Below are 27,708 nucleotides of genomic sequence, written 5' to 3'. Positions count from 1 at the left end.
CCTGGCTTAGCCTCTCGAGGCACCTCTAAGGCCAGCATGGGTGGCAGCCATCTGCGAACTGCTTAGTGCAAAGACTCTACACTCTTGCCAGGTGCGAAGGTTGCAGCTTAACTTGGCCTGCAGCTGGGCCCCTCCCAAAGGACCCTTGGGCCAGCACACCCACTGGCCAGCTTCCACTGGAGCCAGAGCTGGAGTACCACCTAGGGCTGCATCTGAGGAGGACACACCTTAAGGGCAGACTGGCAGGCACTAGATCCCTGCTAACATGAATCCTATTCTGTAAGGTTAGCCCCTCACTGGCCAATCCTCACAACCAATGAGTCCAAGGGTCAATCCTTCCCATCAATGTGCAAATAGCAACCAAGGCTTAATTATAACAGGAGAGCACACACAACCCATACAAGGGACACACCTTGAGTCCCTGCCTCAAGTGACCAGGGAGGATTGCACCACTGGGCTCCACAGGACACCTATTGCATAAAGCCTCTCTACTAAGACTGGGAGACTTGGGAGCCCTACCTAATACATAGACTCAAACAGAAGGAGGCAGCCAAAATGGGGAGACAAAGAAACATGTCCCACATGAAAGAACAGAACAAAGATCCAGAAAAAGAACTAAACAAAATAGAGACAAATCTACCAGATGCAGAGTTCAAAACACTGGTTATAAGGATGCTCAAGGAACTTAGGGCAAGAGTAGATGAACTCAGTGAGAACTCTAATAAAGAGATAGAAAAAATAAAAATGGAGCTCAAAAACATAGAAAAGAACCAGTTAGAAATGAAGGATACAATAACTGAAATGAAGAATACATTAGAGGGAATCAATAGTAGGTTAGATGAAGCAGAGGATCAAATCAGCAATTTAGGAGGTAAGGTAGCAAAAAACACCCAATCAGAACAGCAATGAGAAAAAAGAATCCCCAGCCCCCCAAATGAGACTAGTTTAAGGGGCCTCTGGGACAACATCAGGTATAATAACATTCGCATTGGAGGGATACCAGAAGGAGAAGAGAGAGAACAAAAAATTGAAAAGCTATTTGAAGAAATAATGACAAAAAACTTTCCTAACCTGGTGAAAGAACTAGACATACAAGCCCAGGAAGGGCAGAGAGTCTCAAACGAGATGAATCCAAACGAGAGGCCCACACCAAAATACATCATAATTAAAATGCCTTAAAGACAAAGAGAGAATGAATCTTAAAAGTAGCAAAAGAAAAGCAATTAGTTACCTACAAGGGAACTCTCAAGAGACTGATTTCACAACAGAAACTTTGTCACCTGATTTCTCAACAGAAACTTTGCAGGCCAGAAGAGATTGGCACGAAATATTCGAAGTGATAAAAAGCAAGGATCAAGAGTACTCACTCCACCCAACAAAGCTATCATTTAGAATCAAAGGACAGATAAAGAGCTTCCCAGACAAGAAAAAGCTAAAGGAGTTCATCAGCACCAAGCCATATTACGGGAAATGTTGAAGGCACTTCTTTAAGAAGAAGGAAAAAAAGTATCAACAATATGAATAATAAAATGGCGATAACTATATATCTATCAACAAGTACTACAAATGAAAAAGAATTAAATGCTCCAACCAAAAAATAGGGTGGCTGAATGGATAAGAAAACAAGACCCTTATGTATGCTGCCTATAAAAGATACTTTAGATCAAAAGACACACAGACTGAAAGAGATGGAAAAAGGTATTTCATGAAAATTGAAATAAAAAAAAAAAAATCTGGGGTAGCAATGCTTATACCAGACAAAATAGACTTTAAGACAAAGACTTTATAACAAGAGATAAAGAAGGACCCCGTAGTCCCACTTCTGGGTTATTTATCTGAAGAAACCCAAAACACTACTTTGAAGATTATGTGCATCCATATGTACATTGCAGCATTACTTACAATAGTCAAGATATAGAAGCAACCTGGGTGTCCATCAATGGATGAATGGATAAAGAACAGGTGGTACACATAGACAATAGAATATTACTCAGTCATAATGAATGAATGAATGAATGAATGAATGATGAATGAATGAAATCTTGCCATCTGCAACAACAGGGATAGACCTACGGGGTTTTGTGCTGAGTGCAGTAAGTAAGACAGAGAAAGACAAATGTTATATGATTTCATTTACATGTGGAACCTAAAGAACAAAATAAACGAACAAAACAGAAACAAACTCATAGATACAGAGAACATTTTGAGGGCTGCCAGATGGGAAAGCGTTGGGGGGATGGGTAAAAAAAGGGAAGGGATTAAAAAGTACAAATTGGTAGTTACAAAATAGTCATGGGGATGTAAAGTATAGCATAAGGAATATAATCAATAATATTGTAATAACTATGTATGGTGTCAGATGGGGTAGTTTTATTGGGGTGATCACTTCATAATTTATATAAATGTCTAATCACTATGTTGTATACCTGAAACTAATATAATAGTGTATGTCAACTCTAATTGAAAAATATAAAATATTTTAAAAAAGAACTCATACAACTCAACAACAACAACAGAACAATTCATTTAAAAAATGGGCAGAGGACCTGAACGGACACTTCTCCCAAGAAGACATACAAATGGCCAACAAACGTGTGAGAAGATGCTCAACTTCGCTAGTTATTAGCAAAATGCAAATCAAAACTACAATCAGATACCACTTCACAGCTGTAAGAATGGCTATTATCAATAAGACAAGTAACAAGTGTTGAAGAGGTTGTGGGGGAAAAGGTACCCCCTCATACACTGCTGGTGAGAACGTAAATTGGTACAGACACTATGGAAAACAGTGTGAGGGTTCTTCAAAAAATTAAGAATAGAGTTACCATATGACCCAGAAATCCCTCATCTGGGTATCTACCCCCAAAATTTAAAGACATTTATCCATAAAGATATTTGAACCCCAATGTTCATTGCAACACTATTCACGGTGGCCAAGACATGGAAACAACTGAAGTGTCCTTTGATAGATGATTGAATAAAGAAGATGCGACACATATATACAACAGAACATTACTTTTCTTGAACATTTTCAAGAAAAGATGAAATGCTGCCATTTGTGGCAACATGGATGGATCTCGAGATTATCATGGTAAGCAAAATAAGCCAAATAGAAAAAGTTGAGAACCGTATGATTTCACTCACATGTGGTATATAAAACTGAAAGCAACAAATGAACAAGACAAACACATACTCATAGACACAGACAACAGTTTAGCGGTTACCAGAGGGAAAGGGGGAGGGGAGAAGGCAAATATGTATAAAGGGGGTGCAATATTTATATAGCGATGGAAGGAAATATGACATTGGTAGTGAATACACAGTACAATATACAGATGATATTTATTGAATTGTACACTTTAAACCTATGTAATTTTATTAATCAATGTCACCACAATAAATTTAACAAAATATTAAATTTAATTTTAAAAAAGATTGACATATCAAAAAAAAAAGACATGAATGACTCAGCTTCAAGCTTTTCTCATAGTGATGATGAGTATATACTGAGCCTTGTATACTGTCTGTACCCTGTGTGCCTGGCTGGTTGTCTGTGTTAGACAGATGGTCAGAAGTAGGATACAGTCTTTGCTGCAAGAAGGCAACTGTTGTGAAGCTTACAGGTAGGAGAATGGAAAACACAGCCACGACCTTATTGGTACCAGGCCCAGTTGCCGTGGAGACTGTTTCAAGCATCTATCTCCAGGCCTACTTACAGTGTGAAATGAAGGTGGAGAGGGTGGAGAAAGGCAGGAAAAACCACACAGTGATGTGGTGAAACAGATCTTGTTAAATGGAACACTGTACTTGAGAAATGTAAATCTGAGGAAAGAAAAAGTAGTTGTGTTGGTTTTTTTTCCAGGCTTATGCCCCTGGGAGGAAAACAGACACTGTCTAACTAATATAATCAGACAAATTTGAATGATCCCAGCAAGTTTTAATGAGTTTCTCCATCACAATGAATACAATAACATTCCTGGGCCTCCTTTTCCCCACACGATACACTGGAGTTGCAAATTATTTAAAATCTGTGTTAGCTGAAGAATCCTTATTTTTTAGGGAAAACATGTTTAGAAGCCCAAATATAAAGCAGATCAATGCAGAGGTTCTTTGGCTGAGGTCTGGGTGGTGGTCTGAGGAAAGACCAAGGAACTCTGGGAAATCAGTGAGCATCGCTCAAAAAATACTGACCTAAATAAAAGCTTAATTAGGAAAATAAACACATTGGTAATAATAATGTAAGGCCAAATTAAAATGATTAGCTATCTTTATTCTAGATTGATAAATCTACTGCTTGCTTTCATTAGCACAAATAATTAAATGTTAAATATGTATTATTCTGCTGTATGTATTTACACTGAGATAATAATTACAGATAAATTGACCACTGACTATACTATAGGTCCTGTGATAAGCATGTCTCATGCATTCTCTTGTTTGATCTTCACAGCAACCCTTGTGAGGGAGATGTGATTTTAATCCCCGTTTTATAGACAAGGAAAGAGCAGTTAAGTAACTTGTGCAAGGTCACACAGTTAGTAATCGGGGGAGCTATGATTGGACTACACACTACAGGTTAGGTTTTGGTAACACAGGAGTCTCAAAATTGAAAGATGCTTTCTGTCCTGCTTCAAAAGAGTAATGCCCCCGTCTTAACCCAAGCACCCACTGAGTAATTCTTAGACAATGATAACAAGCTTCTAACTGTATCCAAAGAGGGACAGGGGACTCTAACAGTGGTGTATGGGATGGACCAGAGTTGGAAAGGTCAGGGGAAGACTCAAACCAGAAGCAATTTGACAGTGAAACTAATGAACCCAAGTTTCAAGGGTAAATACTGGGAGTTAAACAGGTAAATGCTGGGTAGGAGGGAGGCCAGGCTGTAGTCAGAAAGCTCTGCCAGGTAAGTATTTATGATAACTCACCTAAAGAGAAAAGGGATCAGAATCTAAGTTTTCGATGTTTTGTTTTTCATTCTAAGCAAATATTCACTTTTGTATCTAATTCTTTATTCATAACTTTGTATTCTTTTAAGTAAAGTACCTAAAATCATTTAAACTTTAGGCTCCACAAAACTTGGAACCTCCTCTCTGTACAATTCTGTAGCTTCAATTTTCAAGACTCTCTATAATTTAACTTAAACCTTTCAAATTTATCAGTTCAGTGGTTCTCAGACTATGGCTGGTATCAGAATTGTCTGAGAAAATTATAAAAAATTAAAAGGCCAGAAACCTACTTGAATGAACCAGGGTAGCTGTGTTCTTTACTAGCTCTCTAGGCCATTCTGATATACACCAACTTGAGAACCACCGCTCGGGTCAATGCTGCTCAAAGTATAATTCACGGCCTATTGATAGTCATGAGGATTTCCTGACTTCGGAGTCAAGCTCTTTCGTCTGTTCTTATGGTTAAATGATGCTCAAATCCAAAGACTCATTTTCACATGGTAATTAGAACTAATTACTAGTAATCTACTGAGTTATTAAGGGTTACTAATTGCTATCCATAAACAAACTTGGCACAGTTATTAGTGTTTACTGGGGACATGTCCACTCAGTCTGGCTGCTATGCATCACTTGGCGGTATTTCAAAGTTCTAGTGCGAACGCCAGGAGCAGGTAATAGTATTCCTACAATAGATGAGGACACTTTGTATTCAGTGCATTATTAGCATTGTCTTAAGATAATTATTGTCCTATGCACTCAACATTCATTTCCATATTCTTCTGTGTCTGCCTTTCCATAAATCAAGGGACTGGAAGGCTAAAAATTATTTCCCAGACTCTCTTCTGGTTCTAGAAGTAACTGAGGTTTCTTCAGTGAGATACCCTGTGCAAAATCTGGAATGCGGAGGCCAATTCTCTTTAGCAGCCATGGTACGCTAACACATGTGTTATGGCAGATGGGAGTTTTTGCAAAAGCCACACTCTGGTCTTATGTCTTCAAGTTTGAAGCAGCTGTGATTTGGCATAATTTTCTGCTATTTCCTGGCCACAGGATCCCAGTTGCGGTGTTGTGATTTGACTGTCCTGGAGAATTTACTTTCTTTCACTTTTTACTTCCGCTCCTTCAGCCCTCAGCCCTTCCAATGATTTTGTAAGCACATAATTCCCCTTTTTATTTACTTATCTACTTGAAATACCTAGAGCAGTTTCTGTTCCCTACACTGCATCATAATTGATATGGTCCATGTTTTAAATTATGCTCCCCTTTTGTTTTTATATGTATACAATAATTATTAATTTCTTCACTTTCTTCTTATTTAATTATTTACTGTTTACCATTATCGTTGTTTTCAACTCAACACTGTTACTGAGTACTTCTTCCACTAAAGTGACTATGAGTGCAGTAGTGAGGCCATAAGAATTTTTTGTCCTTCCTAAATGGGTTATAATAAAACAAATTTGAGAAACACAACTCTAATTAAATCCACTGTTTCAGCCAAAATGGCCTATATAGATATTGGGAACAAATCACTTATCAACCACAACTCGCATTATCTTTTGCATCTTATGACATCTCGATGCACACCCTTATACCCCTATGCAACCAGCTCTACTTATCCTTCAAGAACCAGCTCAAGCCTATCTAATTCTTTAATCTAACTCATGGAAGTATATACCGCATTTCTTCAGTTAAAAGTCTTTGAGGGTAGCCTATAGCTCATTAGAGTTCAACATTTAGCACACTGCTTCATAAATCTCTGTTAAAAGCCATAATCAGTGTCTGAGAGCTAACAGTTAGTCCTCTAATTGCCTTATTTGCAGGTGAGGTCTTCACTTAGAGTCCTTTGTTCAAACTTTAACCACAAAATTGAAGCATGATATCAGAATTCACAGAAAAAATAAAGTGGTAAAAATAAGGAACAAAGCTTATGTAGCTGTGAAAAAATAGACTGAGTAAAGGCATAACTGTCTTTGAATACAATAAAACATATTCATGAGTAACCGTGAACGCTGAGGGGAAGTAAAAAAATAAAATTCTATTTTATGTCAGTCATTAACACAAGTAGGGCCTATATGCAACTGGTGGGCATCAATCTAACCATATGGAACAAGTGTCTGGTTGGTCAATGCCCATGCCATCCCAGTTGTTAAATATTTTTAATATCACCATTAGGTGTAACAGATAATTAAATACCTATGTGATAAAAATTTCTTACTATAAATTCTATTCCTTACTAATTTCATTCTTTTTCTAGTCTCCATTATAGTCACTTAAAATTTCACTGCTCTCTTCAAGATTCTTATCCCCATTACCTAAGACAGTTGCTGACAGGCACTCAGTAAAGGTTCGTTGAATGCTGAATGAATAAATATGACCCTTTACTTATTCTTTTAGTTAGGGAAACAAAAGGGAATCTCTTTATATTCTTTTTCCACTTCCCAAACTTGTTGATCTCACTTTTTTCCTTAGAAAATGATTCAATGCCTTCTTCCCATCAATGGCTCTACCTCACCTTTGGCTATTAAAATGCTCAAGATACCCTCGCCATTTTCCCTGGCCTCTGCCTCTCCACTCAAGCTGCTGTTCTTATTTGCCCTTCCTTCACCTTTGATCTTCTTGATAGTCTCCATTCAGTCTCCATTTTCCCTCGTAGCTATACCTCAGCTATGCTAAACTGGTTTCTACCACCACCTCTTCACTGGGAATGCTTGACTGAAAATGTCAGAAGTAGCTCATTAATTGCCAAATACTATCGTGTCTTTTCAGTCTTCATCTTACCCTACCTCTCCATAGCCTTTGTCATTGCTGATGACCTTCTTCTTGAAACACTCCCTATCCTCGGTTCCCATCTTGTCTTTCCTCTATATTTCTGGCTACTTAAATTTTTGCTGGATCTTCTCATGGAAGGTGAAATCTAATTAAGGGAAGGGAGCCAGGTGGATAAAAGGCTGCTCACAAAGCAGGTTAGAGGGGCAGTGCTGAGGGAGGGGCTGTGGATGTTGGCTGGGGCAGATGAAACAGCTTGGGGACTGTTTCTAGGATGTCAGACAGTAAGTGGGACTGTTGTTTAAAGGTTTGAAAAACCACAGCTTACAATGGATACTTAAATAAATCCAGGCATTCAGACGATGAGAAACTTAAAATGAGCTGAATATGAAAGTGTGCTCACCACTGTTCCAGCCAAGGGGTCGTAGAACCGCTCAAGAAGCTGGACCACTGTGCTCTTCCCACAGCCGCTGCTGCCCACCAGGGCCAGCGTCTGGCCCTTCTTCACCTGCAGGCTCAGCCCCTGAAGCACTGGGATGTCTGGCCGGGTGGGATAGTTGAACATGACTTCATTAAATGTCACATTTCCTTCCAACATATTCTAAAATCAGAACAAAACCAATAAATTTGATTGCTATAATCCTGGAAACATATTGTATAGCCAACCCCCACTACTACCAGGTGTCAGAAGGTAGTAAACTTATAATATACTTGGGTCTCATTTGCAACTGCTAGAATTTAATAAACAAGATCTCAAAGAGTCAATGTTTTTATAGCATGTATTGTTAGTACAATACAAATGTGATAACTCAATCTGTTCCCTGGGAATAATCTACATATAATAAAACCTGATTAACAGAATTTGCTTATAAAGTGGGCAGAATTCCTATCTCCCTGTAACTTTGTCATGTAAAAGTACTGGATGTTAATACATGCTATTAGCATTTATTAAAATGAACTTGTGATCTATAAAGTTTCTTTTTCTCATCAGCAAATTTAAAAAAGCACAGATTTTATTAAATCTCTTCTTAGAATACTTTCATTTGTCAGTTAGGAGAAGACCATTTAATCAAAACTCACTAGCTTTAGGCCTTCTGTGCTATCGCTGTCGATCAGAGGGACTTTTTCGATGATCATGATGATGTGAGCCGCTGATATTTTGGCTTTGGCATAGTCAGGAGCAAATGAACTGACCTGGCCCACTGCCATGGCACCGAAGACAATAGCTGAGAATACCCTTGTAAAAAACAAAGACAAAATGTGTGCAAAGAATTATAACTGCAGTGCTTGAAAGCTGACACTTCTATAACCAAAGAGCATTGCCTCAAATCATTATAAAAGAGAAGTTAAAAAATAAAATAAACATTTTTCTTTATGTTTATGTAAGTGTAACAAATTGACTGTAAAATGGCCCCATTTTTCATGTCTGTATCTTCACCATTTTGCAATGTGATTTTGCAGCTACTCCATTTAAAAACTGGAAATTTTTTTTTTCTACCCTTTGAATCTGGGTTGGCCTTGTAACTTGCTCTAGTCAACAGGATGTGGTGGTGGTGACTGTTGTCAGTTCCAAGCCTATGACTCAGGGGACCCTGTATGCTTTGGCAATCTCTCTGTCTCTGTCTGTCTGTATGTCTCTCTTTCTCTCCCTCCCTCAAAACTCTGCTACTACCATAAGCCCAACTAGCCTCCTGGACAACAAGGCACAGATAGAGGGGAGCTGTGTGGGTCCCAGTCAACTAGCTCATAGCTCACTGCAGACACATGAGTGAGCCCAGCTGAGATCCATGATGCCCAAACAAGATCAGCAGAACTACCCAGCTGACCCATAGACTTGTGGACAAAAATGTTTATGCCTGGGCATTTCTCTAAAGTGGCTTCCATCCTCTGTTTTAGGGAGTAGCAAGGTTGATTGCACCTACTGCTAAAAAGTTCTTCAAATTGAAGAAAAATCTATAACTTTTTAATAAGACAGCCCTTCAAGTATTGGAATATTGTGGGAAAAAAAGAAGAGCAGTTAAATGGTAAGATTTGGAGAATTTCAGAAATGACAAAGGAAAGCTAGATTGAGATTCCTGCTACATTGCAGGCACGATGTAGACAATTTGCTTCCCTAATAACTCCTTTCACTCTCAACCTTGCAGCCACCTTCCTCTGGACACATTCATCAACATGCCTTTTTTTTTTTTTTAACAGTGAGCCTGAAACTGACATCAAACTTAGGAACCCTCAAAGAATAATACTGTGAGTCCATCACTTCCTCTTCTCTGGACTCTCTGCCTGTGTTAATGTAGCACATGGTGTCTTTTTTTGTTTTTTTAAATAGCTCTAAATAAATCACACAGATGGTTAATCCTGGACTTGTTATCCTTTAGATCTATGGACTCTTCAAAATGTTCTGCTCTCTGATCAGACAGATTTTCCTTTTCCTTTCATTTAGAGTCATAAAATCAATGACTCTAAATGCTCAAGTGTCAGCAACTTTCATCAATTCAATGCCTTACCTTGGAGTAAAGCAATATATCAAATAATTATCTAATCAAAGCTCCAATGCTAATGGTGCCTGGTTTTGATCTTCTGGTCATGGTCATAAATAGCACTTGTATATCATTTGTCAGATGGAGCTATTAAGTGGAAATTTTAAACCTTCTGTTGGGGCCATCCTGAGCAAGCTATAATGCATGTACATGTCCATGTCTAAATAGAATGGAAATATACTAATACATTATGTTGCCGGGTTGAGATGATTCTGGTTTAAATGTAAAACTATTATTACTAATTACAGTATGCTATCAAAGGGCAGAATCTCACCTAGTACCAAATCCAGATGCTCAGAAAAATTATACACACTTTTTAGTACCAAACTGCATATTTGAATACTTTAGAAGTATAATAAAGTTCAGGCTTGTCTCTCCCTGACCAAGGTACAATTTTCTGCATTCATAGTGATGTAGTGGATACTGCAATCTAGCTTTCCTTTGTCATTTCTGAAATTCTCCAGCCCTTACCATCTAATTGCTCCTCTTTTATCGAAGAAAGCAAATTTATCCTAGAATCTGCCAGGGCTTCCAAAACTAAGTTCTCCACACCATTCGTTAGCTGCCCTGTTCAGAGTCCTTCTGAAGGAGCCAGATGCTTTGCTCAGGGTTAGGCTTCTTCCAAAATGCCATGGCCATCTGTAAACCCCTTAATGAATCACCACCCCATCTAGCCAAAGATCCAGAAAGGTCAAATGTGTGAGTAAGAAGTGGAGAGAGAAGGAGTCACTGATTCCCCAAATGAAACACAGGGAGATGCAGAGGCAAAATGCCACCTTTTAAATATGAAATCTCTTCCTGAAGCGTCACAGTAAAGGTTTTCTATCCAGGTATGAAGCATGTTCACCTCAGTTATATCTCTAAAGTTTAACTGTAAATATTAATCCAATACTTACAACAGAACATCCTCAAATTCCATGAGCCGATGTGCCACCAAGTAGGCACCAAACCGAAAACAGCCAGCATAGGAAAAATACATCATTGCCTGTGTGATGGAAAATGTGATGCCAAAGATGTGTGCTTTCCTCAAAGAGTTTCTGAAAAGAAGACATTTTGAAACTTACTTGACTTTCACTTCTCAAGACTTAAAATGTAACCTTTGATAGGTTGGTGGTGGGGCATGGAAGCATGGCAGAAAAAAGTGGGTTTAGTTTCCAAAAAACTAACTTTAGTCTTCACTTTACCACTTGTGAGAATTTAGGAAACTGCCTAATCTCTGAGCCTTGGTGTCTTCATCTTTAAATTACCCACACTTCAAAGTGTTAAAGTAAAGTTAACATAAGCCAAGAAAAACATGAAAAGCCTATTAGGGATTAACAAATGGAAGTCCCTCCGCTTTTGCCCTCACTCTTGTACATGTAACATGTATGTACACTACAGTAAACATTCATTCAATACACATTTATGCAACATTGACGAGCTGCAGGGACCATGATGGGCAACACAGAGGAATCAGGCATGTTCTTGGCCTTGGGTATCCAAGAGTCATGGTAAATTAAAATTTATGCGATGCAGAAACCTTATCAATAACATGCTATAAGGAGAAAGGAGGGAGAACTTAACTCTCTAGGGGAGTCAGAGAAGGTTTCACAAAGTGGTTAACATTTGTGGATTTTCTGAACCACGCGGGTGTAGGTGACGTGAAGGTAAGAGCAGGCTAACGGGTGGGCAGCCCTTGGGCCTCCTCCTCCCATTGCAACCAGATCGCCTCTGCTTTAATCTATTTCATATTTTAAGATTTCAAATGAAATTGTTTTCAGAAAAAAAGTCTCTCCTTTTGGGAGGAGGGGCTTGCTTATATTCAGATCACTTATTAGAGCTCTCACTGGATGAATTCATTAGTGGAAGAAGAGAAGGCCTCCTCCTGGAGAAAAGTAAAGAGAGGAAGGAAAGGCATACTTCAAGAAGCACTGCTTCCTCAGCTCCCACAGATACCTAATAAGGTCATTATCCAAACTTGGCACCAGAGAGACATTCTCAATATCTTCTCACTCTCCCCTCCCCACCAGTCACCTGCTCTTACAGGTTCTACCACAGAGATGCCCCTGCCTTAGGTCAGGGCCTTGTGATTTCTTTCCTGGATAATTACAAGTACTTTCTGAATGGTTCCCTTCAATAGTTTCTCCACTGGTTCCCTACCTTCCAGCCAAAGTAATCCTCCTGAAAACAAATCTGGTGATTGACAAACTCACACACTCCCCTCCCACGCCTCAGTGGTTATTACCTGTATGGTACCTGCAAACTCTGTGCATACATATATTCAAACTTCTGCTCCCGAGTCAAAGAAACAACAGTTCGGAAGTTTTCAATTGTTTCGGTAGCAATCTGTAACAAAAAACACCCAGTCACTAAGAGGCACAAAGACAAATAAATGGTGGCCATTAGTTTGAAATCCATAAAAGAGATAAATAATATGTAATAACAAAATTAATTTTATTAACTTATTATGACCTATAAGCTTCTTCCCTATGGAAAAGTATACTAAGAAATTTATCAAATCAATTTTTAGATCTGGAAGGAAGATTGGATAAATCAGTCTCCTCTTTACAGAAAGAGAAGGTAAGGCTTAAACAGATAAAAGCATTTACCTAAAGCCATATAGGTTTACAGTGGCAAAATTAACCTGAGAACTCAGTATTTTACATCTACTATCGTGCTCCTTCTTCTATGATGGTCATATTTTAAGTTCATAGTCATTTTATATATTTTTAAATGTAACATTTGTATTTTTCTCTTTATAATTAGTACTCATGATAGAGGAATAATTGGAAAATATCGAAAGGTAAAGAAGGTAATAAAAAGTTACATATTGGTATATTTTACATATTAGCTTCCATTTTTTTCCCTAAGCATATACATTTTTAACAAAATTGGGACAAGATTCTATATTTGGCCTTATATCATTATATTTTACCTTAACAAATATCAAAAGCACTTTCCAAGGTCATTACATATACATTAATAATGGGATATTTAATGGGTCACTTAATATCTCAGACAATTAAGCATTCCTTTATTATTGAACAAGTTTTCCATTCTTTTCTTATTAAAAATAATGTTGTGATAATCGTCTTGAATATAAACATTTGTCCGTATTGAATTATTTTCTAGGAGAAGTTCTTAAAAGTGAAATTCCTAGGTCAAAGGGTTTTAAGGAACATGGCACATATTATCAATTTGTTTTCTAGAAAGTTTCTATCATTCGAATTTTTTTTAATTTAAAAAATTTTTCAATTACAGTTGACATATAATATTATATTAGTTTCAGGTGTAAACATAGCGATTAGGCATTTATATAATTTACAAAGTGATCCCCCTGATAAATCTAGTACCCATCTGACATCATATGTAGTTATTATAATATTTTTTACTATAATCCCTGTGCTGTACTTTACATCCCTATGACTATTTTTATAACTGGCAATTTGTATTTCTTAATCTCTTCACCTTTTTCACCTATAACCCCAACTCCCTCCCATTTGGCAACCATCAATTTGTTCTCTGTATTTATGAGTTTATTTCTGTTTTGTTTGTTCATTTATTTTGTTTATTTAGATTCCACATGTAAGTGAAATCATGTGTATTTATCTTTCTCTGTCTTATTTCACTTAGCATAGTATCCTCTCGGTCCATCCGTACTATCTTAAATGGCAAGATTTCATTTTTTTTTTTTTATAGATGAGTACTATTTTACTGAATTGATGTACCACTTCTTTATCCATTTGTCTGTCAATGAACTCTTAGGTTGCTTCCATATCTTGGCTATTGTGAATAATGTTGAAATGAACATATGGGTGCATACACCATTTTGAATTAGTGTTTTGGATTTCTTTGAATAAATGCCCAGAAGTAGAATCACTGAGTCATATGTTAGTTCTATTTTTAATTTTTTGAGGAATCTTCATACTGTTTTCCATAGAGGCTACTCCAATTTACAGTCCACCAACAGTTCACAAGGGTTCCCTTTTCTCCACATCCTCACCAACACTTGTAGTTTGTAGATTTATTAATGACTGCAATTCTGACAGATGTGAGGTGTAATCTCATTGTGGTTTTAATTTGCATTTCTCTGATATTAGTGATGATGAGCATCTTTTCATGTCTATTGGCCATCTGTATATCTTCTTTGGAGAAATGTCTTTTCATGTCCTTTGCTCGTTTTTTTGATCAAATTGTTTATTTTTTTGGTATTGAGTTGTAAGACTGCTTTGAGTAGTAGTGAGTAACAGTATCAGAACAACACTGATTGGAACATTTTACTTAGGTAAGCAATTGCACTTAGTTCGACTCACCTTCCCTGCACCTTCTAGTTCTTTCTTATCTTTTAGTGCTTGTCCAGACAACATTTTCATTTCAACAACTCCTGCTATTGCAATGATGGGTACAATTCCTAAGAGTAAAAGCGTCAACTGCCAGCCATAGATTAAGGATATAATAATGCCTGTCCCAAGATTTGCTATATTTTGGGTAATTATAGCGAGCCTGGAGCCTGTAGCCTGCAAAACAAACAAAACGAATTAGGAGGACACTTTTACATTATCTTTAAAATCTATCCTTACATTTTATTGAGGAACATGACAATCAGCCTTATGAAAACCTATTCTCTTCTCAGTTAGGAAGTAAAAAATAAAGGTTTACTTGTAAGTTTATTTGGTTTGTAAAATTAAGATTTTCATGACTTCAGAATAAATACTGAAAGTAGGTCAATAATGCAGAGTTCAACTGCATATTTCTGTCTTCACATTTTTTAAGATCAAGAAAATTTTCATTAATGAAACCATGATCACTAAAGTGAGCTCTGTAGATTAGCAAGATAAAACAGTCTGACAATTACATTAAACTTGGAATGTTGGAAATTTCCAATGTTAGATGCAGAACTACTTATAATTTGAGCTTAATATTTCTCATGAAGGATATTCAAATGTACATTGGCCTATTTGAGATGCTGACTGTGTTAATTTAATCTGAATTTGATTTGGAAAAAGTATAAAAAGCTGAAAGCTATGGAAATTAATTTAGGATATTAAGCAGGCATCAGATCCTTCAGTTTGAATGCCAGATATAGCCCAAAATATGACTTTCAGTAGCATGCAGTGACTTCCAACTCTAAAACCAGAAGCCAAACTACAGTCATTTCAGTCCACTGCTCTATACCTCTCTCTCTCTACCCTGAAACACTCTGTGGACTCAAGCCATTCCAAATTCCTGCTGTGGTCCCCACATCTGCTTTGTCTGGAAATAGCCCATGTTCTTTTCCGCTCCCAGAATTTCCTCTGCCTGAGTGGGACTAGTCTCAGATAAAGATTATGGTGGAGTATAGTCTAGGATGGTCACTGCCACCTCTGCGACTTTGGACAAATTTCTCCTAATCCTTGATATGAGCAGGTACATTGATTAATAACTAAAGGTTTACTCAGCTCTGAATTCTAGGACACAATCCTTTACAATACCCCCTATCCCAATATCAACTGTCTAAAATCATTCAACACTTACATAATATAAACAGTAGATCAGTCATTAGGGGGAAAGGGAACTAACCAGGGAACTAACTGCACCAGAGCTGCAAGAGATAGCATAAATAACAGAGCATTTATTTTTATTTGATGCAGTCATTGAGCTTATATTAAAGGGGTGCTTAGCTAAGTTTGGCATCAGTCAGAGTGGAGTGGCCTTCGAAGTCAGCTCTCTGTATTTGCACATTTTCAATTTGAAAGTCAAAGTGTACAACCTGGAGAGAGTCTGCAACACAAGGACAATGTAGATTGCTCCTGTTCTTACTATCCACATGTCTTTCTCAGAACTCACTTCCCACAGCAACTGACTTAGAGAAGCACTAAGAACTCTCTCCAAGTTCAGCGCAGATGAGTTATCCTTTCAGACATATAAATATTCAGCTTTAGATGGCAGTCAAGGTCAAAGAAATAAGTAAAATAGATCAAAAGTGACAAATTCTTCTTTAATGTACATGAAGATGAGTTAAAAGATCTAGAACCTTCAGCTGGGGTAGATTAAACCCCTTGGCTTAATTAAATTTAGCACTTCAGGTGGCATTGCACTGGTTAACAATGAATGGGAGAACATGGATTAGTAATGAAGCCAAGTAATTTTTATTTCAAAAACTAGGGCCCAGTGGAGGTAACACTCCAAACACTACAGCCAAATGTGAAGCCAAGGTAAGGCTAACACTTGAAATCCACTGACTTCCCTTACAACCTCTCTATCCCACTGTACTTACAAGTATTTGTATCTCATTTCCTCTCCTACTCATTTTTCTCCACGCCCTTCTCTGTTTCGCCCTCTCCTGCTATTTATTTCCTCCTCAAAATTCCACCATACCACTTGAAATCTAATTTTAAAATACTTGTGCTTACTGAAAAAACAAGCATATTTCCTGAACCTCCTCACGAAATTAGGATCATTTAACTTCATCTTTCCCTCAACTATTTCTTCCCAGAAAAAAAATTTTTTAAAAATAAATATTTGCTTTTGATTTCAATTTGGCTCTCCTTTGCTTTTTTTCTCTACAGAATGCTAGTCCTGATACCAAAATAAATAAAATTTAAAAGCCCACTATTTCATAGGCAAAATATTGAGAAATTTTCTTCTGATTTATGTTTAGCAGAATTAGGCTACTTACTCAAAAATACATCTGAGAAAATGTTTCATCGATGATAAAGTTAAATATGAAAAAAAATTTAACCTAGATAAACATTATCATTAATTATATACAGACAAACTTGAGTTAGCCCTGCCTTGGCAATGATTTGAGATAACACTGCTTGCCTCAGATATTCTTATATGTAAAAAAATTAATGACACCATTTCCCCTTTGTGGAATAAAGATACACACATACTTATGTGTATGTGTGTGTGTGTGTGTGTGTGTGTGTGTGTGTACACATATATGTATATACATGTAAATGTATGTGTATATATTTACATATATACACACATACAAATCGTCCATCACTAACAGGTCAGCTAGTTGCATAAAGTGGATACAACTATTCTCTCTTAGCTGATTTGTGGTAACAACTATACTGGGCCTTCCTAGCTCAGACAGCACTCACCAATCTGCTTGCTTCCTCTTTCCTGGCCTTTCTTTTTAAGTCACCGTTTTGAATTCTGGAAAACAGTTCTAACTCAGAATGGCTACACTGCGTGTGCAGGTGGCTTATGCTGGTGGGGCCATTAAAGTGCAAGTCTGCGATGCCTTCGAGGAAACAAATGAAAAGCAGACAGTTGACACCAGCAGGCGATTAGAGACTAGCAGAGTTCCTGGGGATAGCCAAGGGCCTCACAAGCCACACTGTGGAGGGAAAGGAATGACTACTAATTTTACAAATATAGGAAAGCGCTGTGGCCTAAAGCAGGCCATCACCGCAGAGGAATTTAAGAGGGAAGGACTGCCAGCACAGAATGCCCAGACTGCATCTGCTGAGTGTTTAGCTCCAACAGCATAAGTTAGTGTTTCCTTCAGGATTGTGCTCTCAATACCAAATGGGCTATGGGTTGTAGGTCTGTGAAAGCACATAGTACACACACTGAGGTCTCTGTGAAAGGTATACTAAAGTTATGGTAGCTAAGTTCAGCAAGGGAGTATAGGACTTAGAAAATGTAAAGATTATAATTTGTTTACAGTGATCACTAGCCCCAAAAACAGCTCTTCCAGTAAGCAAGCAAAATAGATTTACCCCAAGCTTGTTGATTGTTTCTCATGTCAATTTAAGTAAAAAATAATATAGAAATTACTTTACATCCTCCTACCATCCATTTTCCTGCCCCCTTTACCAGAAAATCCTTGAACAGTTTTTCCAAACGTGTCCTATTCTTCTTTTCACTTTTCTCCTGAATCAACTCCCATCAGGCTTTGTTCCCACCACACCTCTGAAACAGTTTATATTAGAACCATAAACACGTCCACATGGCTACAGCATAGTGGAATGTTTGGGTCTTGCAAGCTCATCAGTAGTATTTGATATCCTAGACCGCTCCTTCCTTAAAATGCTTTCTTCGTTTCATTTCTGGGATACTGCTCTTCTCCCTCACTGTCTACTTCTTCTTGCTCTTCTTTGCTGGTTCATCAATATAGCCCTGAGCTCAGGACCCACACTTTGCCATCTTCTCTAGTTATACATGCTTCCTTGGCTACTTCCAGTCTCACAGCTTTAAAAGCCACCCATGTACTGAAAAGTCCCGGAATGTCTATTTCCATACCAGACTTCTCTGTCAAACTCAAGACTTGCAAATCCACTTCTTGACTCCACTTGGAGATATAATGTGGGCATCTCAAATTCACCATGTTCCAAATAGAACTCTTGATTCTCCCGCCCTTAAAACTGCTCTCTCAATAGGCTTCACGGTTTTACTAAAAAAGCAACTCTATTTTTTTCAGTTGTGCAAGTCAAAAATTTTAAAATCATTCTTACATCCTCTTTTTCTTGTATCCTACATCCAACCAACCAACATATTCTGAGTCTGATTATTTTTTGTCACCTTCACTCTGAACAACCTAGTCTAAAAACACTACCATCCCTACCCTGGATTACTGCACCAGACTCCCTGCCTCCACCCTTGCCCCTTCAGCCTATTCACATAACAGCCTTTAAAAATTTCAGATCATGTCACCTCACCCCTGCATTCAAAACCCTACAATGGTTGCCCATCTAATTCCAGATATAATGCGAACTTCAACTCTTATGACTCTTCCTTCCACTCATTTTACTCCTTCTGTTTTGGGCTCCATCCTCAGGGCCTTTGCAGTTGCTGATCCTTCTGTTTAGAACATTTTTCTAGACGTCTGCGAGGCTTGCACCTCTCCTTCCTTCAGGCCTCTTGCTTACATCAACAGATCATTGAGGCTTTCTTTCCCTGATAACTAGCCAGCTCCTATCCTCATATCCTGCTGCCATTTTTTTCCATAGCTCTTAGGATGATCTGACATGCCATGCAGACTCCATAAGGTCAGGGTTGTTGTCTGTTTTAGGAAGTTCAAAGTTATTTCAAGAAATGCACATTCAGTTCTGTTAGGTTCTATACAACTTGGTCTAAACCTCAATTTTCGTTGATATGTTTGCTTTCAGCAAAGAAATCTGTATTAAAACAATTCCTAAGATTTATATTGCAATTTTACAACTCTCTGTATGCTTCTATATTCATAACCTAAATTATTCTTGCAGAAGCTCCATATGTTAGATAGAAGAAATGTTACAGATACTATCTTATAGAAAGATTAAAAACCAAAGATTGATAAGGTTCGAGGGAGAGAAAGATGGCAGAGATTACATGCTTTTTTTTTTTTTTCAAATTTGACATCATCTTTTGGATTTTTGCTATAAACAGTTGTAGTTGTAGAAGAAATTTTCACTTCATCCATAAATCGAAATGTCCTGGTTTAACAGTGTCTAGTTTTATCAATTAAAGAGATTTATATAAATTTTGCAGCAAAATTTAAGCTTTATGGTCTGATAATGTTATTTCTTTTACCCTTGCTTCGAATTTTTAATGTGCTTTTCATTCATTTCTTTCAACCTTTTTTTGAGGTTTTCTTTCCTCTTTTCTGAACTCTAATGACCTTAAACTTTCTTACAGCAATGACACACGTTCTTTTTGTTGGAGGCAATTAAATTTTTCTGTTGATTAACTGAACATTAGAATAGACTGATTCTGCATGATATGCTGATAAATACTTCTTTTTTCTAAATATCTTTCCATATGTATTTTTTTAATAGCATGGACAAGACGGCAAATAAAAGAAAGCCTGTGAGTTATCTACATATTAAACAGTATACGATGTTCAAATAGTTAACAATTTGGCTCTAAGGCATATGATATATTGTGTAGGTTAAATGTTTATTTAACATTTTCTTAAAGATGATGAGAACTAATACATCTAATGAGAAAATCAGTTTCATGCTGATTCAAAATGGCCAATTAAGACAAACACCAACAGAAAGGAGGCACATACCCCTTTCACTTGAGCAGCGTCATTGGCAAGCCTGGTCGTCAATGCTCCAGTGGTGTTTTTAGGGTCGTCAAACCAGCTCACATCCTGTGGCATGGAAAATGATTCGATTATTTTAAAGCCTTATTTATGAGACTCTTAACTCTGAAGACAACGACGGGGTCAGTTTTATTTGTCATTTATATCCCCTGCATTTAGCACTCAGGATTTCACACTGAATCGACAAGGAAGGGACTTATTAGGCAAACACATAAATCACTTCATTTGTCAAAAAAAATTTTTGAGTGACTATTTTGTTCCAAATGTGATTTCTAAGTGTTCAATCTATATAATAATGAACAGAAAAGGACAAAGTTGCTGCTTTCATGAAGCCTAGAGCCTTGAGATGGAAGCCACAAATAAATAAATATATACCGTGCCAGGTGGTAATAAATGCTATGAAGAAAAATAGAGTAGGGTAAGAAGGAAAAGTGAAGAAAGGTGGCATTTTGTAGACTATGGAAGGGACAGAGAAGGCCTCTCTAAAGTGATATTTGAGCAGAGACCTGAACAAAGAGAAGGATGAGAATATCTGAGAGAAGGAAGAAATAGCATGTGCAAGGCAAAGGCACATTTGATCTGTTCATCAAAAGGAGTTGTGGGGGTCACACCATGTGTGACCTTACAGGCACTGTAAAAATTTCAGATTTTACCCTGAAGGATATGGGAAATTTCCAGCAGGTTCTGGGCAGAGGGCTATGATTTAGTTATATTTTAGAAAAATGATTCTCACTTTTGGGAGGTGAACCTACTGGATTGGGATAAAGATGGAAGCAATGAGACCGGTTAGGAGGCTTTTGTAACATTAAACAGAAAGAAAGGAGTCAAGGATGACTCAGGTTTTTAGCTTGAACAACTGGTGGAATGGAGCTGCCGTTACTAATATGGGGGAAGTCTAGGTAAGGAATGAACCCTGTGGCAGGTGAGAGTTTCAAGTCCAATGTTGGAAATGTTAGTATGAAATGTTTATTAGAAATCTAAATACAGAAGTTGGATAAACAAGTAACTATAGTTCGGGGAAGAATATATAAATTGGGTTAAAAAACAACAACGACAAAAATCTAAATTAAAATTTCACATTCAACATAAAACAAAATTTTCTTTACAAAACCACTTATATTTTTAAATACACAAATACTGAAAAGATAGTCAGTTTGAAGTATAAATTTATTTCTATTAGAAAAATAACTATGGTCCTAAGAAGTTATCTGAACTGGTGATTTGCATTAAAGCAGTATCTCTCATTTTCCCCAAAAAAATCTTTAAGAAAAAAACAGCATTATAACTTGTTATAGTGTATATCAATTTGCTTTTTAAAATTGTTAAGCCTCTAAGTGCCTCCCCCACTGGAATGTAACTTCCTTGAAGGCAGGGTCCATTCAGATTTGAATGACTTATAGTATATAGTATTGTACCTTGTAAGCAGAAGGCACTTAATATATGCTAGCCGGACTTAATTTATGGAGAGAGCATTACACAAACCATCAGCTCAGCTTCCAAAGTGTAATGCACCTAGGAGTTGGCCTGGGGGCTGGTGGGATAATGGGGCATTTGGCCTTAAACCAAGGTCAGCCTCAAGCCTAAATAGAATCTCAGCTACAAATATGGTTTGACTGAGAGTCCTAGGACAGGGCCCTCTATCAAAGAGTGCTCTCTCACTCATAGATTCAGTTCTGACTCTGTCAGTCACTAGCTAGCAATTCTCATAACTATGTCTTCTTTTTAAGTGGCAGTGGTAGGAGCAGGAGAGGACTGAGAAACGAAAGACAGCTAGGAAAATGAAAATGTCATCTGGATATCCTAATGCAGCAAACTGATGCTTCTCAGGAAGGGTTCAAGTACCCCTGGTATTTCTGGGGCATCCTCTGAAGCATCATTTGACTCACTGGCAAGTGATCAGTGATTTTAAAATGGAAAGTCACATACAAAATTTTCATGATTGTTAAAGTTTCCTGTTTGAACTGGACTGCTTAGGGTTACATTCCCAGAATTTCTTCTCTCCTTTTCCCCCAGGGGTTTTGAAAGTATAAAATGCAAGAGGCATTAAATTCAGTCTTTATCAGATAGTAACACTGCAGCTTGAATTAGTAAACCGGCAAAGAAACTGGGCAATGAGGAAATGGGCCATGGGGATGAATTTTGATTTGCAGAAAGAAAGGGTAAAGAGAGTACCACTTGGTGGGAAGAAACACAAGTATCTTGGGTTTCCCAGAGTAAAGAAGGAAAGAAAGAAAGAGATGATGGGTATTGAATATCTCTCTGCCTACTCTGCCTACAGCTGCTGAGACAAAGGCACCCACAGCAGACAGGGAGACAGCAGGACCTCTGAACCTGCATCTGGGCAGTGGTTCATCTGCATCTGTGAGACGAGATCTAGGGAAGAGCAATGCAGGAGCTGCTCCGAATAACCTGACGATACTCCCACTGCCAGAGTCCGTGGGGCCCAGGTGGGGAGTTCTGCACATCCATAAACATACCTGTCTCAGCATGGATCTGAAAACCATGTATCGTAGCCGCTTGGTCAGGATCTCTCCTGCTTTGCCAAACAAAAAGCCCTGCGAAGAATGAGAACAAACCCACAAGGAAGGGGACTTGTCAGAGACGAGGCTGCTGATCACACAAAAGGAGAGGGATTTGATGTCACGGCTGAAGAGGACGCTAGACAGCATCAGAAAGCCTGATTTTAAGGGTTGTCTACATTTCGGTGTCTGTATAACATGGTGCCTAACTGCACTGGTGGCATAGCCAGGAGAGCCCAGTTTTGAAATTGATGTTGCCACTCCCCAGCTAGGTGGCAGCCCATCAGGAATTTTTTTCAGAAATGTGGTTCTCTGTCCTCCACTCCCACCCCTCCTTATTTCTCCCAGTGAACCAGGGTCTGTCACTCAGGAAGCTGAAGTTGTTCCCTAGTCAGGGGACGCTCTAAACAGGGTAGCTATATTATGTATCATCCAAACCAGGATACTTTTGAAAGTGAAAACGGGTACTATTGATAATTATACCAGGACCTGAGGTGTACTGGGAAAACAGGAATATACAGTCTCCTGGACATAAAGGATGCAGAGAACAAAGACATCAAATTCTTAATTTCTAAGTTTAAAAAGGCCAAAGCCTAGGAGAAAAATAGATTGGGGAAGAAGGCTTACTTAGAGAAAATTTTCTGTACTACCCCTCCCACCCCCCAAGGGTATAACCTGTATTTGAGAGGAAGGAAGAAAGTTATTGGGGAAAAATTGAGTAAGCTGTGATTATGCGGCCATGTTTGGCCACATCTAGGGGAAGGACAACAGAACTCTCATCTCAATGAGTTGTGGATACAGGACTAAAAGGAAGCAGTGCTCCTCTTTTCTTTCTGGAGCTCTGCTGAGTGTCAGTTTACAGACGAGGCCTGTCACACAGTGGCATGGAGAAAGCACAATGGAAATGGCTGGATGGTACATTAGGAGAGGGTAGGCCCTACTAACAGCCTTCAGTCTCCTGCAGAATCAGAGAAGTGGAGGAGGATTCCCGTATGTCCTCTATGTTCCCAAGTAGCATGCTGGGCACTATGGAGAGAGGAAAGAAACACATGCAAAGAGCACAGGTGGAGAAAGAACCAATTCTTCTAAGTGTTCCTGATAAAGGAGACAGCCAGGTCGGGCCATGTAAATGTAGGCCAGATGGGGCCACATATCCTTCTGGTAGCCAGCACAAAGTAGATCATCATCCCCCACCCAGTGCTATAATGCTGCATAACCCCTCTGCTAACATAGATGCCAACCCAGGGAGAAGGAGGAGAGAAATTATTAGATTGAGTTTAAGCCTAAAATTACTAAAATGATTACATTTGCTTGGAGATGACCAGATAAAAGTTTCCGCTATTAGACTGAATGCAATGTGAAATATCTTGCCCATTATAGGAATATTACTGTTGTTATATTGAAGACGATATAAATGGAGAGCTAGCTGTTGTTATGTGCTTCCTGTGACACTATACTTTACATGTATTATCTCATTAAGTCATCATGACAATCCTATAATCACTTTACAGAAGAAACTAAGGTTTAGGGAGGCTGATAAGCTGCCAGAGGCCACAGTTCTAACATGGCAGAGTTGAAATCTAAATCCAGGTTTGTGAGAATCCTTACCAGAATGGGAACCCAGAGCCTGAGATTTCATCACCCACCAAGCTCACTCCTAATGTTTCTAAATGAGGGGCTGGCCATTCTAACACTGGGCTCGGTGCTGTATCTACACTTCTGAGGCCCTATGATTCAGAGCCTTTGTTCTCATCTTGGTTTGCCAGGTAGGCTCCAGTCTCTCCATGCATCATCGTATCACAAACATATTGTTTTAACTGCTTTGGCTTCACCAGTCCTAAACTCCAAACTTTAAGAGACCAGCTCAAAGCCTACCTCCCTCTAAATTCTTTAACCAACTTCACCTCAGCCATCTTTACTTTCTACCAACTGCTACTGCATTAAGAATTGGCATGGCAATCTTGTATACCACTAGAGCATCACATCTATTACAGTAAGGTCAAATGCCCCAGTGAGACTTTAAGTACATAGTAATGAAAGAGTTCAGTCTTCTTCTTTTGTACCTCCTAGCCAATGTCCGACCAATGCTCTTTCTATTAAAAATATTAATACATGCTTAAAAAATGTTAAATAAAGAGATCTATTCAGAATTCTGTCTTAAAAATTACATGTGGCTAATCATTCATTCATTCGTTCATTCATTCATTCAATAAGTGACTGAGTTTTGCAACTGCCTCACACAGGCCTGGGAACCTGGTCCCATTATCTCTTAATCATCTAGATGCAGGTACCATTTTCCCTATCTCATAGATGAGGAGACAGGCTTAGGCAGTTTAAATTATTTGCCCAAGGATATACAATTAGGAACTGGTTCAACCTGTACTCAACTCTAGGTCTAACACCATAACCCATACTGCCTTACCATAACTAATCTTTTAGAGTACTTAATTTCTTTGTTTGGTTCCCTCTGACTTCATTAATATTTCAGCTGGGGGAGGTGAGGGTAAAGAAGAGGAGGTAAGCAAGGGAGCCATCTTTGTTTCAAATATCCAAAAACAATTGGCTGCTAATAGCCCAGTTAATAGAGGAGCAATTCTACTGAAAAGCAAATTACACAGATGTTTATAAATTCACATTGTTGAATAACAATGCATTTCTCAAAATGAATAAAGTGAAAATGTAAACATTTACCTGAAGAAAAAATGTAATAAAAGAAATAATTCCAAGGATGAGAAACAACAATGAAAACAGGTTACTATTCTGTCGTTTTGTTTCAGGATCATCATTTCTGGTAAAAATCTGTTAAGAAAATATTGAAAGGGTTTTCAGTTCAATCACTAAAGAAGTCATTCTGCGTCTGACTCATTTCCCGTTTAGTACAGTATTTGGGGGTCAAGAGAGCCTATAATGGAGGTCGAGGCTGGCTTCCTTAACCCCAAATTTAAAGGTGTATATATATTCACTGGGTCTGTCAATCATAAATCAATCCAACACTTTTTCTGCTCATACTCTCTCTTGGAGTAATGAGTACCACAAGTGCCGCACCTACTATGTAAAGTAGATATGAAAAATGAATACTCTTTTCTTCCTTTGAGGAAAATACATTGTATGGTAATTCATTATTTTATAATTTGGACATTTCAAACTGTCCCAAGGTGTCTGGAGACAAATCTGCTAATGTGGTTTTGGTGAACCAGAGATAAGTGGTCATTCACTCAGCCCAGGTCTTTCAGAAAGAAAGGCAGTTCCCTAAGCCAGTCTTCTTTACAGGATGGCCAGTTAGGTAGCCAGTGGGGAACCACAGCCAGCTGACCCAACACCACACATGGAGTCCTTCCCAGAAATGGTTAGAAGAGCTAATAGGATGTCTTGGGCTCCAGGAACACAGACAAGAACCGCTTCAAAGAAAACAAACATCACCCTTCACAGCGGGTCAAAGTCAGTCCTACAACAGAGCCACATTCCTAACCCAGCCCAGACAACTCTATCCTTTGTAAAGGAAAAAAGCTTTTTAGAAAGAAATTGTCTTGATTTGTCATTCTAACAAAAATAATAGCTACTAATCAGTGAGCTCTTAACTCTGTGCCAGACATTATTCTATACAAATTCATGTACGCTATATCCTTTTATCCTCACGATCACTTACTGAGGTTTGTTTTATTATTATGACCATTTTACACAGAAGAAAACTGAAGCACGGAGAGATTAGTTAACTCGTCATAGTACCAGCCAGCAAGTGATGACTCAAGGGTTTAAACCCAAGTAATCCAACTCAGAGCCCACAACCTTAAACTCTGTCTTACAAATCTTCAGTGAGGCAGATGGCTGATTGCCTACCCAATATCTAGGAGCTAAAGTGTCAGCCCTGGACCACCTGCTTTCAGGCCTATTGTTACATAAGGTATGTGGAAAACAAAAAATCCTTAAATTGAGTTTTGTTACATACAGCTACATCCATTCCTAACTACTCGAATTCCATTTTTTTCTGATGATGTCACTGTCTGCCTCTCTGCCTGTGAGGCAAATATTAGAACAGAAATTGGCAAATGTGGGTCGCCAGTCAAATGTTTATGTCAAGTTTTACAGCTACTTTTGCACTACAATGGCAAGGTTGAGTATTGGCAACAGAGACCATATGGCCTGCAAAGCCTAAAATATTTACTATCTTACCTTTTACAGAAAAAGTTAGCTAACCCCTGACCTAGTACATATGTTCCATGCAATCAGACACTTTATCTCCTTCTTGGTACTTTTCCAGTACCTAGAACAGTACCTGGCACAAGGCAGACACTGAAAAATTATTTCTTGAATGTATATATTAAACATACAAATGCCAACCTGAAATAAGTTAGCCAGGCATGGGTAGACCTGAATATTTATGTGTTTTTTTTTAATAAATATATAATGAAAATTCGTATTTGGCCTGTGTTTTGTGTAGCGCTCAATCTCTTTTTCCAGAAATTAGGGTAAGGATGTTCTCAGCTTGATGTTTGAACTTCAGTCACTAAACAAAGAATTCCTGCCTGGATTGCAGCTTTATTACTGAAAATGCCATCATTAAAAGTAGGTGCAACGAACATATGACAATCTCAATTTTTTGGAAGCCATTCCATTTGTTTTCATCTAAACAGGGGGACGGACATCTTATGGAGGGAGCATGCTAGGCCTATTACATCCTGATAAATGTGTATATCAGAGAACAGCTCCCTTTCAAGCCGGTCTGACAAATACACGGGTAACTCTCTCTGCCTACTGGTGATATGACAGTTCATGAGGTTTACTCAGAGCCTAGTGATGGCAGATAAGAGATAGCCTCCTAGTCAGTTTCATTGATTACTTCAGGGATTTGATCCCCAGGATCCTAGTAGAAACCACTGCCAGGACAAAGGAAGATTCAAAAAATTAGCTTCTCTATCACATACCAGACTTCTGTTCTT

General features: G+C 38.2%; 1 protein-coding gene across 3 annotated transcripts in view; it reads right to left on the bottom strand.

Annotated features, from left to right (window-relative positions):
* The window catches only part of ABCB1 (ATP binding cassette subfamily B member 1), an 87,002-nt gene that overhangs the window by 6,486 nt on the left and 52,808 nt on the right, over nt 1-27,708 (bottom strand). For all 3 annotated transcript variants that reach the window (XM_039878208.1, XM_039878210.1, XM_039878209.1), the window contains 8 exons: nt 25,463-25,570; nt 22,730-22,807; nt 20,217-20,300; nt 14,542-14,745; nt 12,474-12,574; nt 11,146-11,286; nt 8,793-8,949; nt 8,116-8,313 (listed from right to left, as the gene is read on the bottom strand). In XM_039878208.1, the coding sequence (XP_039734142.1) occupies nt 8,116-8,313; nt 8,793-8,949; nt 11,146-11,286; nt 12,474-12,574; nt 14,542-14,745; nt 20,217-20,300; nt 22,730-22,807; nt 25,463-25,570 (1,071 nt within the window). The remainder of the gene's footprint in view (nt 1-8,115; nt 8,314-8,792; nt 8,950-11,145; nt 11,287-12,473; nt 12,575-14,541; nt 14,746-20,216; nt 20,301-22,729; nt 22,808-25,462; nt 25,571-27,708) is intronic.

The sequence above is a fragment of the Pteropus medius genome, unplaced genomic scaffold, assembly GCF_902729225.1.
Source record: "Pteropus medius unplaced genomic scaffold, Ma_sr-lr_union100, whole genome shotgun sequence".
NCBI lineage: Eukaryota > Metazoa > Chordata > Mammalia > Chiroptera > Pteropodidae > Pteropus > Pteropus medius.
This window is presented reverse-complemented; position numbering and strand designations above follow the sequence as displayed.